The 23920-nt window shown below is 36.8% G+C and overlaps 1 protein-coding gene across 2 annotated transcripts in view; it reads right to left on the bottom strand.

The window, feature by feature from the left end:
- Positions 1-23920, bottom strand: part of Nprl2 (Nitrogen permease regulator-like 2) — a 129381-nt gene that overhangs the window by 13728 nt on the left and 91733 nt on the right. For both annotated transcript variants that reach the window (XM_090385048.1, XM_090385049.1), the window contains 3 exons: positions 21412-21509; positions 11001-11131; positions 1418-1535 (listed from right to left, as the gene is read on the bottom strand). In XM_090385048.1, coding sequence (XP_090241174.1) covers positions 1418-1535; positions 11001-11131; positions 21412-21509 — 347 coding nt within the window. The remainder of the gene's footprint in view (positions 1-1417; positions 1536-11000; positions 11132-21411; positions 21510-23920) is intronic.

The raw sequence follows: 23920 nt of genomic DNA, 5'->3' as shown, positions 1-23920 counted from the left end.
AAGAAAATAGACATTTATTGATTCGTGATCTGGCAGTTCAGTTGAACGTCGGTGTAGTAAGATTGTAAAGATGCACCTTAACATGTCATGTGTTTGCACAAGATGGATACCGTGCGATCTTACCACAGGAAAAAAGAGAACACTGCTTCGAACTTTGTCGGGCCTTTATTGACAATGTGGAAGAAGAGCCCAACTTTTTGAATAAAATAATCACGTGACAAATCCTGGATTAAATACTTTGATCCTGAGTCCAAACAGCAGTCAAGCATATGAAAACACCATGATTCACCGCCACCAAAAAAATTTAGTTTTTGGTCCATCAAAAAAATTGATGTTGATTCTGTTTTTTTACACTCGCAGAATAATACTGCAGCACTGGGTTCCCGAGAAACAAACTGTAAATGGAGAATATTATGCTAGCACATTGCGACTTCACCTCAAAGGAGCAATTCATAAAAAAAGACCAGAACTGCTTAATCAAGAATGGTTTCTTCTTCAAGATAATGCTAGGCCACATGTTGCACAACCAGCAATGCAAGCTTTAGTGAAAACTGATGGTCAACCACTAGACCAACCTCCATACAGCCCAGACCTTGTACCATGTGATTTCTGGGCTTTCCCAGGCCTCAAAAAAGAGTTGAGAGGGAAAAAAATTAACACACAAATAAAGAAGTTAAATCTGCCACATCCACTATTCTGCAACACCTTTCAGAAAATGGGCTACAGCACGTGTTTCAGAAACTATTGAACTGCTGTAAAAGGTGTACAGAATGTGAAGGATGCTATTTCAAAAAGGAGACCCCATACCAACCTCCCAAGTAACTCAGACTCAGAGCAATGATCTCAGTCCGTATATTTTCGGAACAGAAAATATACATAAATGTGAAATGTGTTTTATGATGGGGATAAGAAGGATATTTCATTAATTATTAGACAAAGAATCGCGATTGAATTTTGTGTAAAGTTAGGCAAAAGTGGTCAGAATATGTTTGAGATGATTTAAGAAGCATAGGGTGAAGAAGCCTTGAGCAGAACGGCTGTATTTAAATGGTGGAAGCATTTTAAGAATGGGGGGGGGGAAGCGTATGAGATGAACAAAGAAGCGGGCGTCTGTCAACCTCAGTGAACGATGAAAACACTGAGGAAGCAAAAACGTTATTGAAAGAAAATAGACGTTTATCAATTTGTGATCTGGCAGTTCAGTTGAATGTTTGTGTAGCAAGATGTCACATATATGAAAGTTTTAAAGAAAAGCAAGGATAAAGATGATTTTTAGGTCTCGCAAACACAGGTAAAAGTGAGTAATATGTGATAAATTAAAGTATCATATATTAGATAAATGAGTTTGTGGGATGCAGTAAATAAGAAAATCATATTTATCGTATAATATAAAAATTTAATAAGTGCCTGCCCTTACCTTTCATCAATCCAGAGTGAATGTGGATTATGCCTTGCACAGACATCTCTAACAGTTGTACCTGGACACAAACTACAATATAGCATAAAAACCGATCTGAATGTTGGAAGATGGGGACCTATAAGAGTTTATATAGTTAATGCAGAGACAAATTTCTTTAAAATAAGAATAACACAAATATTGTGAATGAGAGTCCTTAACTTTTCAAAAAGAATGGATGTTTTGCATCCTTTATTTCTGAGAAGGAACTATAAGACTTTTACCTAATTTTTAATTTTTTTTTTTAAACTACGGAATTCATTAGCACTGATATTGACTAAAACTGAAAAGCTGAAGTGGAGCCAATCCTAATGCAAAAATTATCATTTAGACAGTTTTTATTATCAGATTGAGGTCTATCTATTTATTTTATACTTTGAAATATAAACACTCTAGTAACTTACCAACTAAGGCACTCCCGATTTGGGCCCCAGGACAGAATAACCAAGTGCAACCTGCTCTAGTTCAAAAGGACTTAGTTCTATTAGGAGACTCCATTGTGAAGGAAACAGGAAATATTTTTTGTAATAAGGATAGGTGGACAAGAACTAGGGTATGTCTGCCGGGAGCAATAATTAATGATATCACCAACAGATTGTCAGATATTAAGGGGGATAAAGAGAATATTATTATTCATATGAGGACTAATGATATTAAGCACTCACGATCTGATGATTTGTTAAACAAATATAGGACCATGCTGAAGAAATGCATAGTTAGATCAGAATGTCTGTGTCTGCAATTCTGCCCAGGCATGATAGGAGGGATTATATGCCGAAAGCCTTGTGGATTAACTGAAGACTTGAAGGACTCTGCAGGGCTGTTGGGGAGAAATTTTTTATCAGCTTGGTCCACACTTGTAGGTAGAAGGAATGTTTTGTAGAGAAGGGATACATTTAAACAAAGGTGGCGCAAGGATTTTTGCCAGTATTACTGAGGATACCCTATGGTTCAGGGAAACTGCTGGTTTGGGGGGGGACAGGGGTAATATAGATGTGTTTATCTGATGATACTAGTCAAAGTAACGCTTGCATATACCTCAAGAGTTCTTGTTTGTTACCACAACAGATTATATTAGCAAGATGTCCTAAGGGCAGAAACATTTCAAATGAGCAGGTAGCTAATGCCAGGGAAACAAGCTTAAATAACTTATAGGGGTGCATGTCAGAGTAGTTAACTATAGGGGTGCATGTCAGAGTAGTTAACTATAGCCCTAACAGGTATTACATCAGCATTACTCATCCTAATAGCACTTATGGAAACATAGTGCCACCCAGAAATAGGGGATGAGTTTCAGTGTGGTATATAAATGTATTTAGGAAGGATAGGGCAGATAGAAGGGGGCGAGGTCGTGCTTCTTATCAAAAGCAGCCTGAGTGCAAAGAAAAGTTTCCCGGATTCAGATGTTTTGCATGCTACTATAGAATCTGTATGGTGTGAGATAGTTGGAAGCAAAGGCATGATGAGAGGGGGTAATCTACAGGACAGGTGATTGTGAAGATTATGATGGGAGCCTCTACATGCAAATGGAATGGGCAAGCAAGCATGAATGTCTTATTATGGGCTATTTTAATTTGCCTCTAATTGATTGGTGCAAATGGGAAGGAAATTCTACATGGAGGACAAAATTTTTAAATAAACTAGATGTTTGTTATTTGTACATCAACATGTCAGAGAAAGTACAAGAGAAAAGAATATTCTATACCTGATCATCACCCATGAACCAGATGACATAACAGGGCTGATAGTACAGGAACCAGTAACAAGAAGTGATCATGGAGTTCTATGGTGGATGATGAAGAGAGAGGTAGCAGTAGTTAAAGGAAAAGGAATGAGTTATAATTTCAGGAAAGAAAATTACGATGGCTTAAGGTGCTACATGGCCTCTAACTGGGTAGATATCTCACAGATAAGGTATATCTTCAAAACATTAATCACAGAAGCCTTGAATGCATAAATACCATTAAAAAAAAATACTCCACGAGGATTCCAAGTTGGATGAATAATGAAGTTGCCAGATTATTTGAACAGAAAAAGATGGCAGGGAAAAGCTACAGAGCAATAAAAAGTTCCTGAAGCCTATAAGAGCTACAAACTGTTCTGTAATAGTGCCACAAAAAATGTTAGGCTGGCAAAGGCAGATTATGAGAAATTGCTGTCAAAGAGAGCAAAGTGTGGGGATAAGGAATTCTTCACATATATAAATGCAAGGAAGAGAAGGCCAAATCTGATCGGACCCTTATGTAATGGATGTTGGATCGTATTAGATACCTAATACTATCCAATGATGATATGCAGATGAGGTCAACAGTTACTTTGCATCAATATTTACAGAAGAAAAACCCTTTATGTCAATGGAAAATTATGGGAGTGAAGTTGAAAAATATGTAATTAATGATATTTAAATTTCATGATTATTTAATGAAAAAACTTTCGAGCCTACAGGCGAGTAAGACTCCAGGGGTTGATGGTATATATATCCTATAATTTTAAGGGAGGCAGCAAGTGAGTGCATTGAACCTTTAAGACTAATTATGAGAGCATCGCTGGACTCGAGAGATTCCATTGGATTGGAAAAGTGCCAATGTATTGCCAATACATAAAGGCAGTTCTAAGAGTGTAGTGGGAAATTACTGACTGGTCGGTGTAACTTCAGTAGCAGAGAAAATCATGGAGGCAATGATCAAGGGTGGAATTCAGGATAACTTAGATAGAAATGGAATTCTGAAGAATACTCAGCATGGTTTTGTAAAGGGAAAATCATGTTTAACAAATCTGGTTAGCTATTTTGACAGGGTCATTCGTGAGCTGGATTTAGAGAATAATTTCAACGTTTATTTAAATTTAAGCAAAGGATTTGACTTAGTCCCACATGAGCGGTTACTTTATAAGATGGAACAGGTTGGATTCACAGGGAAAATCATCAGATGTATAGCAGGATGGCTTCAGGGCAGGAGGCAGAGAGTTGTGATAAATGGTTATACTTAATTTGATGGTTATATTTCATACTGATGAAGGTATATCAGGCTTAGTGTTGAAGTTTGCAGATGATACAAAGGTTGGCAGAGTTGTTAATGACAGTAATGGCAGTGTGATACTGCAACAGGATCTAGAAAATTCGGGAAGATGGGCTGAGAAGTGGCAACTGAAGTTAAACATTTACAAATGCTAAGTACTGCATATGAGTAGAAGTAACCGCAGAGGAACGTACCAACTGTGTAGTACTACACTTAGGGTGGTAAAAAGTGAAAAAGACCTGGGAGTAATTGTGCAGCCAGATATGAAGTTTTCTGAACAATGCAGACAGGCTGCAAGAGCAGGTCATGGGGTTTTGTCAATGATATACAGGAATTTTGCTAGGGGGGAAAAGGAGGTGATTGTCCCTCTCTAAGGGAATGGTCAGGCCACGCCTTGAGTACTGCATACAGGTCTGGAGGCCTCATTTTAGAAAGGATGTAGATTTGCTTGAGCGTGTACAGAGAAGGGCAACAAGATTGGTGAGGGGAATGAAGGGATCCTCTTACCAAGAGAGGCTTACGTTCTGCAAACTGCAGCGGCTGGAGACTAGGCACCTGCGAGGTGATCTGATTGAGGTGTATAAGGCCTTGAATGGGTTGAGCATGCTGAATTCTGATGGAATTCTTCCACTTGTTCAGATTACAAACCTAAGGGGACATAAATTAAAATTGAGGAAAGACAGCCGTAGAATAGATGTGCAGAAATTTGCCTTTAGCCAGCAGGTGGTTAATTGCTGGAACAAACTTCCATCTGTCGTTGTGGAAGTTGATAGGTTAAATAAATTTAAGGAGGAACTGGACAAACATTTAGAGGGAATGGTTGTGTGAATTTTTTATTTATTTTTTTTCACTGATGCTACATAAGCTCATACACTTGCTTTCTTGCATCATATGCCACGATTACTATTACTTCAGACTGGGTTAATGTAAGAAGTGGGATTCCCCAAGGATCAGTATTGAGACCACTGTTGTTTTTAATTTTCTTAAATGACATCGATGAAGGGATAGATGGCGTGATGTCTAAATTTGCAGATGATGTAAAGTTTGATACTGTAGTCAGTGACACAGATATAGACAGAATGCCACGGAAGTGGGAGCTATGCTTTAATTCCGTAAAATGCAAGGTCTCACTTATACACTTATATTTATATAAACTTATACACTTGGTGGAGTTGAACTAAAGTCAGTAGTGAAAGAAAGGGACTTGGGAGTTACAATATGGTCAGACATGAAGTTCTCCTATCATTGTAGACAGGTTGCAAGGAAGGTCCATGGTGTCCTATCAATGATTTATCGAACATTTTCTAGTAAATGTAAGGACATCACAATCCCATTATTTAAGGCTACTGTTAGACCACACTTGGAATACAGTGTTCAAGTGTGGAGACTGCACCTAAAAAAAAAAAAAAAAAAAAGACACAGAGCTTGTTGAAAAGGTCCAAAGACGGGCAACTTACATGGTAAGATCGGCAAAAGGTTGTCCGTATGAGGAAAGACTTCAAATAAAAACTTAAATATGTGGATTGCACAGCTTGGAAATTAGTCATCTTAGAGGAGACTTGACAGGTGTTTAAGGCTCTGAGAGGTAAAAGTTTTCAGGGTTATAAATGATTCTAAAACTAGGGGCCATAAATTCAAGTTACGGGAGGGAGATGTTTAGACTGGATTGCAGGAAGTTTTATTTTAGCCAGCGAGTTATAAATTACTGGAATAAGTTGCCTACACGAGTGGTTGAGGCTGGCAATTTGGGGAAATTCAATGGTCAGCTGGATGGTTACCTACGGTAGGAGGGCTTTCTATTTCCTTTTTTTTTTATTATTTATTAATTTTATTTAATTTTATTATTATTTTATTTTATTTTTTTTTTTGGCTGGTGCAGCATAAGTCTTAAGCTTCCTTGCACCATATGGTCATTACTAATACTAATATAAAAGAAAATAAATACTGCCACTCATTAAAAGCATGGAACTTTTAAGGAGTGACAATAATATAAGGGGTATGTGCTCCACCCTGATTAGTAAATTGCTTATATTATTTCATCCCTTATCTTAATCTCATATATTATTTTAATTTTATATACTGATTCAACAGTTTTACTCACTTTTCCCAACCAAGGTAAAACTGAATAATGCCCAAGTTAACTTATACCATAGGTTACTCAAAATTTGAAGTGTACTGGAAATAGCATTAGCATTAGTAGAGGTATATGATGCAAGAAAGCAAGTTTATACAGCATCACCCAAAAAACATACAAAACAAAACCCTTCCCATTTCACTCATCCATTCACTCCAAAAGTTTATCCACTTCTTTCTTGAATTTATTTAAGACATCAACTTCCACAACGACAGATGGAAGTTTGTTCCAGCAATCAACTAAGCACTAGCTAAAGACAAATTTCCGCATATCTATTCAACAACTATCTTTCCTTCATTTGAATTTATGTCCCCTCAGGTTTGTAAGTTGAGCAAGTGAAAGAATCCCATCAGAATTCAGCATGCTCAACCCATTCAAGGCCTTATACACTTCAATCAGATCACCTCACAGGTGCCTAGTCTCCAGTCGCTGAAATTTGCGGAACTTATGCCTTTCTTGATAAGAGGACCTCTTTGTTCCCCTCACCAATCTTATTGCCCCTCTCTGTACATGCTCAAGCAACTCCACATCCTTCCTAATATGAGGCCTCCAGACCTGTACACAGTACTCAAGGTGTGGTCTGACCATTGCCTTATACAAGGGGATAATCACCTCCTTATCCCTGCTAGCAAAATTCCTGTATATCATTGACAAGACCCCATGAGCTACTCTGAGCAGTGCAGACAATCTTGCAGACTGTCTGCACTGCTCAGAAAACTTCATATCTGACTGCACAATCACTCCCAGGTCTTTTTCATTTTCTACCACCCTAAGTGTAGTAACACACAGTTAGTATGTTCCTCTGGGTTACTTCTACTTATATGCAGTACTTTGCATTTGTCAATGTTAAACTTCAGTTGCCACTTCTCAGCCCATCTGCCCAACTTTTCTAGATCCTGCTGCAGTAACATACTGTCATTAACAACTCTGCCAATCTTTGTATAACATGAAAACTTCGACATTAAGCCTGATATACTTCATCAATATCATTGATAAATACAGAAAACAACAATGGTCCAAACCGAACCTTGGTTCGGTTTGGTCCATTGTTGGGGGACTTCACCTTGGAGGACTCCACTAACAACATTAGTCCACAAAGAGCAGTGTCCATTGATTACCACTCTCTGTCTTCTCCAACTCAACCATCCTTTTATCCATTGTAGCAACTTGTCATTAATGCCAAATATAAGTATATCAAAGAAATGCAGAGAGGAGAGGACAAATGGAATTTGCAACTAGTTCTCCCCAAGAAAAGCACTAATCATATTCATGGTACATTTGATAAAGAAGTGGCTGTGCTGGATGCTCAGAATGGCAAGTTTGAAAGATCTATTACAATGGCAACACTTGAAAATGAAGACTGTGTGTGTGTGTGTGCACGTTAAAAAATGTATAACAGGTCACCAAAGATGTTGACACAAAGGGATTCACTGTGATAGCCTTTTAAAAAATTCTCTACAGAGACCAATGAGGTAGGAGTGAAAGTGTATATTCTAAGATTATTGCAGTATACCCCAATAAAGACAATCCCGATACATTTGGAGTTTCTGAAAAAAAAAGAAAAAAAAAAAGGCTTCATGGACAAAACTCTATGGATAGGTAATATATAAACAATATGGTATGTTAAATTGTCATAACTGTTTTTACTGGGCAGAAGGAAGTCCATATACTGCTCACAACCAAATTCCCTGGAATAATCAATTTTGGAAAGGATTTTTCTCTTGTGGGTAATTTTATTTAGAAGGAACAGTAAATGGAGAAATATACCACTGGATGTTATAGGACCACCTGATACCTGCATAATGTGATATGTACATAGATGATACTATTTGATTATGTATATCCTTCACATTGCTAACTTGTATAATGTTAGTAATTTGGCACTTGCAGCCACCCTTCAAAATGGGAACTGCTCTTTCAGACTGCACTGCTGTTGAACAGTGAAATGTCATTTAGTTCTTACTGTATGATGCAGTTAAGTGATAACTACTATAAAACACTATAACCATTTGTACATGTTGACAGTTGTAGTGGCTGGAGTAGCAAATGCATCAAACTGCACTGGGTGTAACAACACCCAGTGCATCAAAAATTCCAGTGAACTAAAAATTCATCAGCAACTCAAGTCACAGTATACCAGTTCTTATGGTATACTATGGTTTTTGTCATGTATTATGTACAGACATAATATATGACAGTAATAAGGCTAGTCTTGACTGAAGAGGCCTTGAAGAATTCCTCCAGTCACAAAACTTCTCCCAGCCAGTAGCATCAATGTTAACTGCTCTCTATGACAGTAAAATGGTTTTGACATTACACTGTTGCAGAGGTCAGTTTGATGTGTTGATAAATTTATGCCAAAAGATCAATGTAAAAAAGGAATGGTTTCCTAACAACATGGCATGACTGTCTTCATGTTGTCACACCAACACTAGAATACATTCAGCAATTAAAATCTGAGCTTGAATGTATCTATTACAGTTCTCATTTTGTAAGTTTTGATTTTTACATGTTTGAGCTATTTAAGATGCACTTTGGGATCACAAGCTCAAATATAGCACATAACTGCATGTGCTTTATCAAGCACTTTTTGAATCATTTTTCCAAACTGAATCATGCAATCTCCACAGAACTCTTCTGTAGTATTCCTGGTTCAATGTTTGACCGTGCAGGACAAATTCATAATCAACAACATCCTGTGAGTCGAAAAATACAATGAGAGAGTTAAAATACAAATATTCATACTTTATAAAGATTGTCTTGCTTTTCTGGGCCTTGAGGAAGACAGAGTAGTCTTTCGTTGAGAGAACTGGGTCCCTGTTTCTAGGTCTTCTTCACCATAATTCTTCACCAGTAACGATGGAAGAAAAAGTGTGTCAGTAGCAGTAATCCTGACATGTAAGAACTTTTTGCTCTTTATGAGGATGTGAGGCACAAACCTGGTTGAAATGTGTAACATCCCCAAATCTTGAGTTAAAACTGATTAATATGTTACATTAAAAATACCAATTTCAGTAGCAAATTCACAGACAATCAAACATCGATGGTGTTAACTATTTGCAAATTATCTATTTAATAAATGCAGTGATTGAAATGGGGTTGGAAACTGGTTTCTGAAGTTGAAGGGCAGTCAAAGTGAGGATCATCATCAATGGTCGAGCAGCTCTCTTTAAACTTTGAGAACCATGAAAAGCCTTCAAACAGCACATAGCATGTTTTCTGGAAGTTAAGTTTTAACATTTTGCAGACTTCTGTTGCACTTTTCCCTAATGTAAAACAAAATGTGATGCTCGATAAAAAAGCCTTTTTAAAATGGAAAGCACGTAAAACAACTTCTATAAAATAATAATAGTGTATCAATCCTTTCAAAATTACAAATAGAATAGGAGTAGCAAGGAAGCAGAATTGCACATAAGCCAAAGGCTTTTAACCCAGAAGTGGTGGGCATAAATTGTAACAAACATGGTAGTTCAGGGCCTCACCAATTTCTATATTTCTGATACAGTGATCTTGATCTTGTAATTCTGCTTATAGTATACTAGTGCTTGACTTTTTCCCAATGAATTAGTAAATGTAATTATTATTTTTTTTTTTTGAAAAATTTAAATTTAAAAATGTTTTTTTTACACTTGTTATTTTTAAAATAAACTTTTATTAATTATGTTTTGAAAAAAATAAATAAAAGCTCTATAACCATAAAATTATGAAATTATTTGTCTCCTCTAAATTCATAAAACTACTAAGTATATAAAAATTAATGCATATGACATTTACTATGGTTTGTAAATTAATTAAATAGGTAGATAATAATAACTGAGACAAGAAACAATTTTACATAAACAATAATAATTGAGACTATAAACCTTTTATATAATAACAAAACATAAAACAAAGAATACTTAATTTTTGTATAGCAATGCCAGCCATCTGACAAGAACTATATATTGATATTACTCTAAAACAGAAAATAGCAGCACAAAGCAGAAGCAAAAATAAAAGATGTTATGGAGTGTTTCATCTATCAGCATGTTTCACTTAATAGATTTGTAAAAAACAATACATATCACATCCAAAACAATTGAAATAAAATTTTATGCATGTTTAGGAATAAACAAAGGAAGAATTCCTAGTCTCAAACTGACAATTAACACACTATAGGTATTTCACATGTGGCCCCTTCAAGCCCAGTGCCACAAATGTCAGTTTAAAGAACATTTCCTGATTTAAAAATTGCATTGTACAGGTTAAACTCCTTATTTAAATTTTTAAAAAAAGTACCCAAGTAAATAACCATAATATTCATGTTATGGCTGAAAGCAAAGTTGGATCAGTTTATATGTACCAACAAAAAAGTCGAATCTTCATGATTAAGATCTAATACAAAATTACTTACCTTGTTTAGCTACATATTTAATACATTCTTCTTGTAAGCTACGATTTTCGGCAAGTCGTCGAATTTCAGGTGTTGGTGTGTAAACATTAGAATACATAAAGATAGGAACAAGACTTACAATTCCATAATATCTGGGGGAGAAAAATCCCATTAAAGTATTAATTCAAACAAAGTCTTTCATTCAGATGAATTATTACTCAAACATCTTATTATACAGGATACTAATATCCTCACTGATGTGTAGCTATCTCCAATAACAATATGCTTTATCAAGTAAATTTAATGTAAATTTAATGTAATTCTGGGGTATAGTGACTGATTGAAGATTGAAATTCACAGAATAAAATTTCACATGTTATTTCCATTTTGCATTAATTTTGGTTTAAAAAAATTTATCCCATTTATTAATTAAATAAAAAACCTGAAATTTTTGGATCTCTTATACATTATAAAGAAGCAACCCATTCATCTAAACTGCTGAGACTAGCTGATTCTGTGATATATGTACAGTGAAACTTCCCCTTTAACGGACAGCCATGGGGAACAAAAATGTGTCCGTTAGAGAAAAGTGTCCGCTAACAAGAAGTCTGAGGGAGAAAAAAAAAAAAGAAAGAAAGAAAAATCGTTAAACGTTTAATGTAAAATTAAATTAAAATATATACAGATTTTGCACAATATTTTTGTAAATAATATACATACAATTGTGCTATGCATATTATGACTTTATCTTAAGAAAAATACATACAGTAATCACTTATTTTCTTCTGCACCTTCTTAAGGCTGATAATTTTGTTTTCAACATTTGTTTGGAGTGAAGAAACCATCGAAAGTCCTTCAGTATCTTCTTCAGTGGCGAAAAACATTTTTAAACGATTGATTTGTATGAGCTCTTCTTCTATTTTCATTGGCGGTTCGTCGTTAATATGTTCTTCGACAGAATGACCGCCTTCCATTTCTTCATCCTCATGAGGAACTTCTTGAAAAATATCGATGATAATGTCATTGATATCTAGAGCACCATCTTCTGTAGTGAGGTTCGAGTTTATATCTTTGTAGCCAGGGTCACTTGTAGCTGAATATCGTACATTATCAATAGATGTTGAAGTTCTTGTTCTTCTTGGTGCTCCAATTGCTGTTCACAACTTCAATTTTTGCGTTTGAGAAGCCAGACTTTACAAAACAGTTCACGACAGTTTGTTTTCTAATTGCGTTTACTGAAGAGGAAATCCACTGAATTGCATCTAGGATGCTGATTTTCTTTGCAAGGTCACTCGCACATGTTACATCGTTCATGTTTGCAATGAGATGTCTTAAAACACGTTTTCTGTAGTGAAGTTTAAAATTTTTTATTATCCCTTGATCCAAGGGCTGACACTCTGCAGATGTGTTTGGTGGAAGAAAAACGATTTGAATGTTGGACAATTCAATGTGCGGGTGAGATGCAGCATTATCCATGAAAAGAATAATTTTTCTGTTTTGACGAATCATGTTTTGGTTAAAGTGACTTATCCATTAGCTCATGATATCTCGTGTCATCCACGCTTTTTTATTAGACTTCCAGTCAACATTCAAAAGATTCAACTTTATGCCCTTGAAACAACGAGGATTTTGTGGTTTTCCTATAACAAGAGGTTGTTCAAAGTCTCCCAGCATATTTGTACACAATAGTACAGTCAAGCGTTCCTTAGAAATTTTTCTGCCCTGGCACTTTTCGTTTTTTAGATTCATTGTTTTTTCAGGAAGAGCTTTAAAAAACAACCCTGTTTCGTCACAGTTGTAAATATCCTTAGCTTCAAAATCACGACATAACTCTTCCAATTTGACGGTCCACTCTGTTACAACCCCAGTATCAACAGATCCACCTTCACCACTTACGGTTTTCCAAGAAATTTTATGCCGTGTTTTGAACTTGTCTAGCCATCCAACAGAAGCTTTGAACTCATTTACTCCCATAGATTTCGCAACCTCCAAAGCCTTTTCCCTAATAATAGGCCCATTAATGGGAATTTTTTTAGCAAGTGCACGACAAAACCACTCATACGTAACATTGTCAATTTGAAGTCCAACAGTTTTCGGGAATGATTTTTGAACGTGATCATTTCCGTGTTGCCAAAATTGTTTGAGCAGTTCATTTTTTCCCTTTAGGATGTCGCTTACCTGCGTCTTCCCGATTTTGAATTTTGCAGTGAGATTGCGAACACTATTTTTTTGCCGATCATACGCATTAATGAGTTCGACTTTATCTTTTAAAGTTAAATGTTTACGAGAAGACATTGTGCACTTTACACAACACTGAACAAAACTGAAAACTGAAACTCAAAAGACGAAAGGCCGACCAAATTCACCCCACCCCCTGCACACACCGAATTCATCAGAAGTTTTACATGTGCCTTAAAAATTCTTGAAAAAGGCTTTACAACCGCGACGTAAACCTTGATAAAATTCAGAGAATCGGAAATAGATTGAGGCAATATGTGGAAGAAACGATCCTAGAAAAAGGGCCATGAGCTCTCCCGCAGTCCGTTATGGGGAGATCAAATTAAGTGCTAATCTAAACGAAACAGTGCAGATTGCCTGTCCGCGTCCGTTACAGAGAATGTCCACTAGACAGAAGCTGCAAACACGTTAAAACCAATGGAGGTGAGTTGGGGAATTTGAAAATGTCCGTTAGGAGAAGTTTCACTGTGTATATATATATATATATATATATATATATATATATATATTTTTTTTTTTATTTTTTTTTTTTTTTCCCCTTCCAGAGAACACACTTACAAAACTGCCTACAATTTATTCAAAAATAAATGCAAAAAATAAAATAAAATAAAAATAAATAATTGAAATATTTTTTATTCTGTGTCTAACATTATGACAGTGCAGATTGATATTGTTGTACCAGTTAGAAGTATTTCACATTTATTAAGTTTTTCTAGAAGAATTTTAATCTTTAACTTGATTAAAGAACAACTTTTTAGCTTCTAGTTGGATTGGAACATTTTATTATACTTATTTTATTTAATTACATTTTATTACAGAAACAGATTTCATGTGGTAACAGGTTGAGTTATCAAATAAGTGTAATTAATAGTTGATTTGTCTTAAAAAAAAAAAAAAAAAAGGAAACTCTACACCTCAGTCCTGCCTGAAACATTCCAGTAAGTTATTCCTTTTTCTGCTGAGACTTTATAGCTTTCAAAGCTGAGCTGGGCTTCTCCAATGTGACAAATCCACTCAACCAAGAGGCCCCATAAATACGAGGCACACTTGAAAAATATGAAGGATTTATTTGAGGAGTCTTGTAACATGTTACTTTTCAACAGAGTCCCCTATGGGGCCAATACACTTTTGCCACCAATGCTGAAATTCCAGCTGCAAAGAATGTTTTCTCTGGGGGACTCCAGGAATGCATGCACCGAAGCAATGATGTCCAGCCAAGAATTTTTTTCAAATTAAGAAATAGATGAAAGTTTGAAGGTGTGTTAGATCTGGCAAATTAGCATTAGCATTAGTAGAGGCATTTGATGCAAGAAAGCAAGCTTATGCAGCATCAGCCAAAAAGAAAAAAAAAAAACCACTTCCACTTCACCCCTCTGTTCGTTCAAAATATCTGTCCAGCTGAGCTTTAAACTTATTTAGGATATCAACTCCCACGACAAGGGATGGAAGTCTGTTCCACCAACCAACCACCCGCTGGCTAAAGGCAAATTTCCGCACATCTATCCTACATCTGTCTTTCCTCAATTTGAATTTATGCCCTCTCAGGTGATTATTCTGAGCGAGAGGAAGAATCCCATTAGCATTGAGCATGCTCAAACCATTCAAGGCTTTATACACCTCTATCAGATCACCTCGCTGGTGCCTAGTCTCCAGACACTGTAATTTTTACCAGACACAGAAATCTTGGATCATTACTAACAAATGTTAGTAATGGTCCAAGATTTCTGAGCCACACTCGAAAAGTACTGTGCAGCCATCATAACATGGCTGCACAGTACTTTACTAGAACTAGCATAGGAGTCTAGTTCTGTGCTTTACAGCACAGAACTAGACTCCTGTGCTGAGTTTTCCTTGGTATTTGTATTTGATGTTTTCATGCAAACACCTCACAAGGTTTGTGTAATATGCCCCTGGGGGACTATCTGGTCTTTCTGAAAGTAATCCACTAGCAAAGCTCCATCAGCATACCAAAAAACTGATGCCATTGCCGTGCCAGCAGAAGGAATACTTGGCTTTCTTTGGAGGGGCAGAAGAGCTGTTTCCACCATTTTGACTACTCTTTTTTTTTTTCTGGCTGAAAAGTAATGGACCTACATCTCATCTATGATCACAAACCCTGCGAGAAAATTTTCTGGATCTGCTTAAAAACAATGCAAATGTTCACTTGACAGTTCTTGTGCAATTTTGATTTGCTGTAAAAACTTTGGGACCCATCATGCTGAAAACATTTTCATATTGAGAACCTCTGTTATTATGTGACACACACATTCAGATGAGATGCCAAAGACGCTGGAAATGTACTGAACTGTCACTTGTCGATCACTCATCACCAGATGTTGCAGGTCTTCCACAGTGTAGGTCATCTGCTTTCTACCTCCCTCCTTTAAATTCCGCTGCCCACTTCTTAACCATGGAATAGGAAGGGCATTTTCCCCCAATGTTGTAACCATATCCTCATGAATTGCCTTTGATGTTAATCTCTCCCCCAAATACTGGATGACTCCATGGTGACATTGATTTTTTCCATCTTTCCTCATTCATACAACTATGTTGACTTCAGGAGCTGTAATTAAAAAACAGAGGTTACTGAAACTGCATGAAACTTGGTGGGTTACTGCATAAAGTGTTATGCACCAAGTACAGAAATTTTTAACACTGTACCACTACCCTTTCATATTCAGGCCACAAACTTTTCAACTCCTACCATAATATGAAATATCTCTGACAGTTACTAATTTTTGCTTTTAGCAGGGATGAAGTGAGGTAGCATTGTTCACATGATATTGTAATATTAATATTGCTAATATAACAGATGGGAATAATCACCTCCTTATCCCTGCTGGAAAAATTCCTGTATATCATTGACAACACTCCATGAGCTACTCTTGCAGCCCGTCTGCAATGCTCAGAGAACTTCATATCTGCCTGCACAACCACCCCCAAGTCCCTTTCATTCTCTACCACTGTCAGTGTAGTACCACAGAGTTGATACGTTACTCTGGGGTTGCTGTTTCCCATGTGTAGTACTTTACATTTGTCAATGTTAAACTTCATTTGCCACCTCTCAGCCCATCTGCTCAACCTTTCCAGATCCTGTTGCAGCAGCATAGTGTCAGTAGTGTCCTTGACAATCCTGCCAACCTTTGTATCGTCTGCAAACTTGGACATTGTTGACTATGGCTCATTAGATGTTGTGACTCAATGATCCAGACGAGTCTACTGAGGACAATTGTTTCAAGGATTTTGCTGAGGCAGCTTGACAGAGATATTGGTCTATAGCTATGGGGGTTGGATGGATCTTTTCCAGACTTCAGGAAAGCCAAAACAATAGAGTGGTGCCAAGAAGCTGGATAAACATTTTCTATAAAAATACGGTTGTAAAAGACCAGAAGGAGGTGCAAAGCTTTGTCATCAAGATGTTGCAGCATGACATAATAGATCCCATCGGGTCCGGCAGCACCATTATGAGCTGTTTTAATGGCATGCAAAAGTTCGGAATCTTGTAGAGGTTTGCTATATGGTAGAATGAGGGCAGTTTGGAAGTTAATAGAATGCTGTTCTCTACTGTTTTTAATTTGCTGGAAAGATATAGTATACGTTGATGTTGCTCAGATTTCAGCAAAAGTATTGCCCAAAGCATTAGCTATATCTGAGGGACTAGATAAATCTCGCCCATTTCAGGAGAGGACTGAAGAAGGTATGGTCGGAAACTTACCAGAAAGCTGTCTTAATTTTTTTTAAAATTATTTTGCTTCAGTGTTTCTGTTAATTGTTGATGCAAAACGGGTCCAGGATTCTTTTTTGGCTTGCCTTTGTAAGAAACGTGCTTTTGCCCTAAATTTCTTATAATTTATCAGATTGTACGTGACTGGATATTGATGAAACAAATTCTAGGCTGTATTTTTTGCTTTTGTGCATTCCTCATTCCACCAATAAATATAATGCTTTCGGCCCGGGGGATTTGATAATGGTATTGTATCTTTGGCCACATTTAGGATATGTGACGTGATGTAATCTGGCTGAAGACAAATTTTTTCCTCATTGAAAGATATTGATTACTGAAATTTTGCCTGGTTTTTGGGCAAATTTCCATTTTCTGCAGGATTTAGTTAAAGGAGCCTGTACTATCAATACCTTGCATACGATTTGGAAGTGATCACTGCCCATAGGGTCATTTATAACATACCACTCTATGGTCGGGACCAGTACTAGAGAACAAATGGAGAGATCTATTGCTGAAGTATGTCCAGTTGGGAGCTCAATGTGAGTGTGTGCGCCAGTATTCAGTATGGCGAGGTTTAGTGCCTCTAAAAAGCTTTCAATGAGTCGACTCCATCTATCTAATTCAGTAGCACCCCATAAAGGATGGTGCCCATTAAAGTCCTCTAATGTACAGAGAGGTGGAAGTATCTGTATGAAGAGGTCTTCAAGTTCTTTTAAACAGTAAGTATGTAAGGCTGTAAGTAGATTGAGACTAGTGTTATTGCAATATGGAGAGTTATACGAACAGCAACAGCTTCTATTTCAGTTTGAAGTGGGATAGTTAGTTGGGATCTTTGAATTTAATAGGATTGCTACACCACCGCGAGCAGCATTTGCTGTATTGCGATCTCTTCGATAAAGGCAATACAGTGGTACCTCGGTATATGTCCTTAATCCGTTCCAGATCCTTGGACTTATACCAAACGAATTTTTCCCATAAGAAATAAAGGGAAAATGATTAATCCGTTCCCATAAAAAAAAAAAAATCCTATTGTTATTGGCGTATTATACATTGATGGGGTTGTATAAAATAATTTAAACACTGCTTAATACTAAAATACATAAATAAAAAAGCAATTAGATGAAATAAATGAAAATTTAACAAACTTTAATTTTCTCTTTTCTGTCTCTTTTTCCTACTTGGACCTGGTTGATGATCACCAGGTTTGACGTTTACTAAAAATCTGTTCAAAGAACTTTGCTTCTGCCTTCTCCTCAGGATGTTTTGGAAATGTAACATTGTCTGGTCATTCCAGACAATGCTATTACAGCTTGTTTGGGCTTTGTTGGGGTGGTACTTCTCTGCAAAGTTTTTGACATCCATCCATTTGGCAAAGATTTCCTTGATTAATGAAGTAGGGGCTTCCTTTATCTCCTCCTCCTCCGAGCCTGAAGAGAGTGTATCCATCTTAGTCTTGTGCTCCTCAGTGGTCAGCTCTTCCCTGTGCCCCTCCACTAACTCCTCCACATTACCAACACTCATATCCAGACCCATGGACCTGCCCAGAGAGACAATATCCTCCACTATAGGCACAGCCTCAAAGTCCCTTTCAGTCACTGCTTCTGGCCACAAATTCCTCCAAGCAGAGTTCATTGTTCTGTAGGAAACTTCCTGCCAGGCTTTGTCAATGAGAGATATGCAATGGAAGATAGTAAAGTGATCTTTCCAAAACTCTCTCAGGGTTAATTCTGTGTCAGAGGTCACTTCAAAGCACCTCTGGAATGGTGCTTTAGTGTAGAGTTTCTTGAAATTACTGATGGCCTGCTGGTCCATGGGCTGAATGAGAGGATTCGTGTTAGAGGGGAGGAACTTTACAGTGATGAAGTCAAACTCCGGCAGCACATAGTCCTGCAAGCTTGGAGGGTGAGCTGGAGCAATGTCCATTATGAGGAGGGCCTTCAGAGGCAGGTTTTTCTCCTCTAAATAACTTTTTACACTTGGCCCAAACATAACATTAAACCACTTGCTGAAATATTCTCTGGTTATCCAAGCCTTGCTGTTTGACCTCCACATCACAGGTAACTGAGTTTTCTGCACGTTATGTTTTTTAAAGGCCCTCGGATTTTCAGAGTGGTAGATCAGTAGAGGCTTCAGTTTGCAATCCCCACTTGCATTGCCAAAGAACAAGAGAGTTAGCCTGTCCTTCATTGGCTTGTGCCCTGGCAATGCCTTCTCCTCTTGTGTAATATAGGTCCTGTTAGGCATTTTCTTCCAAAACAGGCCTGTTTCGTCACAATTAAAAACTTGTTGGGGAACGAAACCCTCAGCCTCCACAAATTCCCCAAACTCAGTAACAAAATCATTGGTGGCATCTTTACAGCACTGGCTCCCTCTCCATGCCTAACAACACTGCGAATGCCAGTCCTCTTCTTAAAATTATCAAACCAGCCATGGCTGGCTTTAAACACATCACTTTCTTGGCTCGTTCCTGCCTTGTTTTTCAAAAGATTGGCATGCATCAGTTTTGCCATTTTGCAAATCATTGCCTCCGATACGCTATCGCCAGCATACTCTTTTTCTGTTATCCAGATCAAAAGCAATTTCTCAACATGCTCTAATGTCCCTGATCTTTGTTTGGTAATCGATTTCACCCCCTTTGCAATGTTAGCAGATTTAATAATGTCTTTGTTTTTCACAATCTTAGATACTGCCGTTCTCGGCATACAGTATGCAGCAGCCAAGTCCTGGATATGCATGCCACCTTCATACTTTTCAACAATCTCTTTTTTCACTTCCATGGTGATCCTAACCATTTTCTTCGTTGCTTGGCTCTTCTCATTAACTTTCTTAGAACTCATTGTTAATGAATTTACAAAAAATTTACGCAAATCACGTGAAAATTCAGAGTTATAGCGTGGGTTGTTCACTGAATGGCAGAAACTGTTGTACTGACGCTCGTGAGCAGTTGTGGCAGAGATGCCAGATCTTATCCCCTCTCCAAAAACCAAATTCAGTCGACTGAGGATGTAAGCGCGCATACAGTGCGTGCTTTATTTATTCGGAAAGCCGAGTGTACTTTGCTAGCATCCGTCCTTGGTCAGCTTTTATTCGGTTTTTGGAGAGGGGGTAAGATCTGGCATCTATGAGTCGTGGCTTTGTCTCGAGAGAGGTAAACAAGGGTAGCGCGCGGTGTCATGACTCATTTTGATGCACGCGAGTCGTATTCCAAACAAAATTTTTTGCGCCCAAACAGGACATATATCAAGTTGGACTTATTCCAAAGTGAACGTATACCGAGGTACCACTGTAGTTCTTTATCGAAGGAGAAATTTGCGAGGTTAAGTAAGTTTCCTGAAGACAAAGAGCAACTGGAGAATGCCAGTTAATTAGATCGTGGATATCACCTGTGTTGCAACGAAAGCCTCTGCAGTTCCATTGTACAATGCAGGCCATTATTTGTGTTTAACTGATGGAGCTGTATCTGACTGCTTTTTGAAGGTGACTGGCTTATGACGTTCCAATTTTTGTTTGTCTTTTATCAGGAAAATTGGCTGACCAGTGTCCATTTCTTCTTCTTCAGCATGGATTTATAAAATTGGATCTTTCTGTATAGATGTGCCATCTGTGTCCTGAATATTTTTCATTATATTTGAGTTTGTAATATGGGGTGTGGTGGCACTCATTGGTGGAGGAGATTCCACTGGTATTGTCAGAGGAGTATTATTTGCTTGGTCTGAGAGTTTTGGTTGTTTATGTACATTTGGTTGTTCCTCAGAGAGAACAGTTCTAGCCCAATCAGAAACTGATTTATTAGTAGGAACTGTGACATCAGTTTGAGTAGAGACTGTTTGGTATTTTTTTACTGCATTAGCATAGGAAATATTTTTGTTCATAGTAGGTATAACTAGTCTTCTCGCTTCTTGGTAACTGACTTTGTTCTCAACTTTGTATTTTACTATTTTTTTCTCAGTTTTCCATTTTTCACAAGTTCTGGAATATGCAGGGTGATTACCTTTGCAATTTGGGCAGGTAATTTTTGTAGCTGTACAGTCATTTTGTATGTCTGAGGACCCACAGTTGAGGTAGACAGGGTCTCCTCTGCATACAATTTGAGAGTGGCCATACTTTTGGCATTTATCCAAAATATGGGAAGCTCCCTCCCCAAAAATAATCTTTAACCCATTAAGGCTATTGAAATCAGCTTTCAAATGGGCAAATATTAAATCTGGGTTTGATGATTGATTACAATATGATATACCAGAGCCTTCAATAAGTACCTATTATTAAACAAATCCAAGTTACATACCTAAATACTTTTAAGAGGCTTAGCCCCCCCTTTTTTGCTCAGCCCCTATTTTTTCTTACTGATGCACTAAATTTAACAACTTAAATAATGGATGTTACCACTTGCTAGTTTGGATCACCAAATATGTTAAAATTGCAGTTTAAAATAAAATTAAAATTTTAAAGCTATAAACTAATAAAACTTACATCATATTCTGGACACAAGCTTTAACCAAGCTGATTTCTACATCTGCTTCTGCTGCTATTCGGGCAACGTGTCGGAAGCCATCAATAAATGGTAGGATCTAAAATTAACAAATATCATATGCCATAAAATTTTTACATGCCAAATATCACATTAAAAAAAAAAAAAAAAACCTTTGTGCAGTAGAACACTTGCAAAAATTTTACAGGCAACTTTTCAGATTCACAGGGCACTTTATTCAGCACCTATTTTTTTTTTCATCAATTCAGTTTAAAATCAGTATCAATTCTGTATAAAATCACTAATCAATTCAGTGTAAAATATTTTTGGAAGGAATTATAAATTATTTCTGATTTCATTTTGTTATTTATTGGGCCATTTTTAATTTCCTTTTGACATCAATACTGAAATTTAACCTCAAGATTCATACATCGTGAATGGACCGAAATCCTGTGCACAAATGGCAAACATGATTTCTATTTCTATGCCCGTGGTGATTTCTTGTCAACTTGAAGTAATTTGTGGGTGAACTCATTCATTACTAATTAAAATTTTTGTATACAAGATAAGCCAAAAATGAAGGTCAATATTTCACAAGGATGTTCCCCATGACTATACAAACAAGGAAGCATTTTTGTATTTAAAAGCACTGTTGTTCAGTTATATGACTTCAAAATTCCAAGATGTCATTTCTGTTACCAGAGGCACTTACACAAGCCAATGTTATTTTTCACAAAGATGTTGGCCAAATTCCTTATCAGGCATTCCAAATATTTCTGTTAAGTTATTATTTGTGGTCAGGTAGAAAGAATTAATGTGTTGTAGTTTTATTGTATGTTAACATACAGGTCACATTATATGAAATGTTATAATAGATCTTTTGAGTACAGAGACAATGGACCATTACACAAAATGGTGGAGCACAGAATGTTCACCTAAGCCAAGTATACTGATATGCAACTTGCATACTGATATTTAACTTCTCGAATATCCGCTACCAATTCCTTAAATGCCAATCTCCAGGTAATTCTCCAGTTGGGCAAAGACAACTTAGTTGATTTCAATCCTTCTAAAACTCAGTCTTGTCTTATATCTCACAAAAAAGGATTCTTCTGCTCCTATGCTTGCCTTTGGTGACACTCCGATTTCTAATCTCTCTTGGCACAAGCACCAGCGTTCTCCCCAGAAAATTTTGCCAGCCGGGTGGGAAGTGTAATACTTCGCAATATTATAAAATTTTCTGCTATTTATAAATATGACTTAAGTGATCCAGAGCAAAAATGAATTGCATAATTTAACATTATATGCTCCTGTCACATTCAACTCAATCACATAGTATGTTCGAATTAATATTAATCAAGATCAGAGAGCAGTACCATATGGTACCATGAGAATCGCTTAAATTTTACCCGGATGGTCAGTTAAATTCACTGGGCGGCATGCCCATTCAATAGGTCCTGGGGAGAACAATGAGCACATTACAAATATTGCTTCCTCCGCATCTAAAAAACTTGGGTTTCTCTTTCACTCCCAACGTTACTTTTCTTCCAAACAGCTGTTCACTCTGTACAAATTGCAAATCCGCCCTTCCATGGAATATTGTTCCCAAATCTGGGGCAATGCCCCCAAAACATCTCTCAGGCTTCTAGATTCCATTCAAAAGATGGCAGTTAGGTTAATTAATGACTCATCTCTAACAGTCTCTCTCCACTCTCTGTCTCATAGACATACTCTTTCTGCTGCATGCCTTTTCTATAGAAACTTCCATGGGTACTGTTCTTCTGAACTGGCTTCTATAATCCCCGCTCTCTCTTTTAAAACAGTCCGAACATGTGCCGCCACCAGCCGTCATCCATTTATTGTGCAACTTCAAACTCACAGAACCAACTTTTCATCTTCCTCGTTTATTCATTCAACTGCCGTTTTCTGGAACAGCCTTCCTTCATACGTATTTCCTGAAAATTACAGTCTACAGAAGTTCAAGTTCAATGTCAACAAATATCTTCTTTCGTCTTCTTTAACCTCCAACCCAAGCACGGTACTAAGTACTATAGGTTCTAACTGCTCGTGTTTGTGTTTTCACCGAACGGTGTGCTGGTGAAAATAAAATAAAAATTAAGAATAAAAAAATAAATAAAAGAAATAATAAAAAAAATGTGGCACATGCTAAGGAAATGATAATTTATATCTTGCTTAAAAGTAAAAATTTCTTTGAATTCAAAAAAGTGTGATGTATTATGTTTCCCTTACCTGTCTGCAATTAGGACTTTTGAATTGATCCATATTAGTGTTCGGAAAAATTTATTAAAAATGAAATTTATTCTGATAAGAATACTAAATTATTCACTTATTCTTATTCAGATAAATTTTTTATTCATAACTTATGAATAAATTTTTTATTTGTAATTTATAAATACAGTTTTATTTGCAGTGTTATTCAAAATAATTGTTTACTGGGTTTGAAAACCACAAAAAAAAAAAAAAAAAAAGCACATCTCTGGAGTAACATGA

The sequence above is a fragment of the Mastigoproctus giganteus genome, chromosome 11 (assembly GCF_048544385.1).
Source record: "Mastigoproctus giganteus isolate SK-2022 chromosome 11, ASM4854438v1, whole genome shotgun sequence".
NCBI classification, from domain to species: Eukaryota; Metazoa; Arthropoda; class Arachnida; order Uropygi; family Thelyphonidae; genus Mastigoproctus; species Mastigoproctus giganteus.
This window is presented reverse-complemented; position numbering and strand designations above follow the sequence as displayed.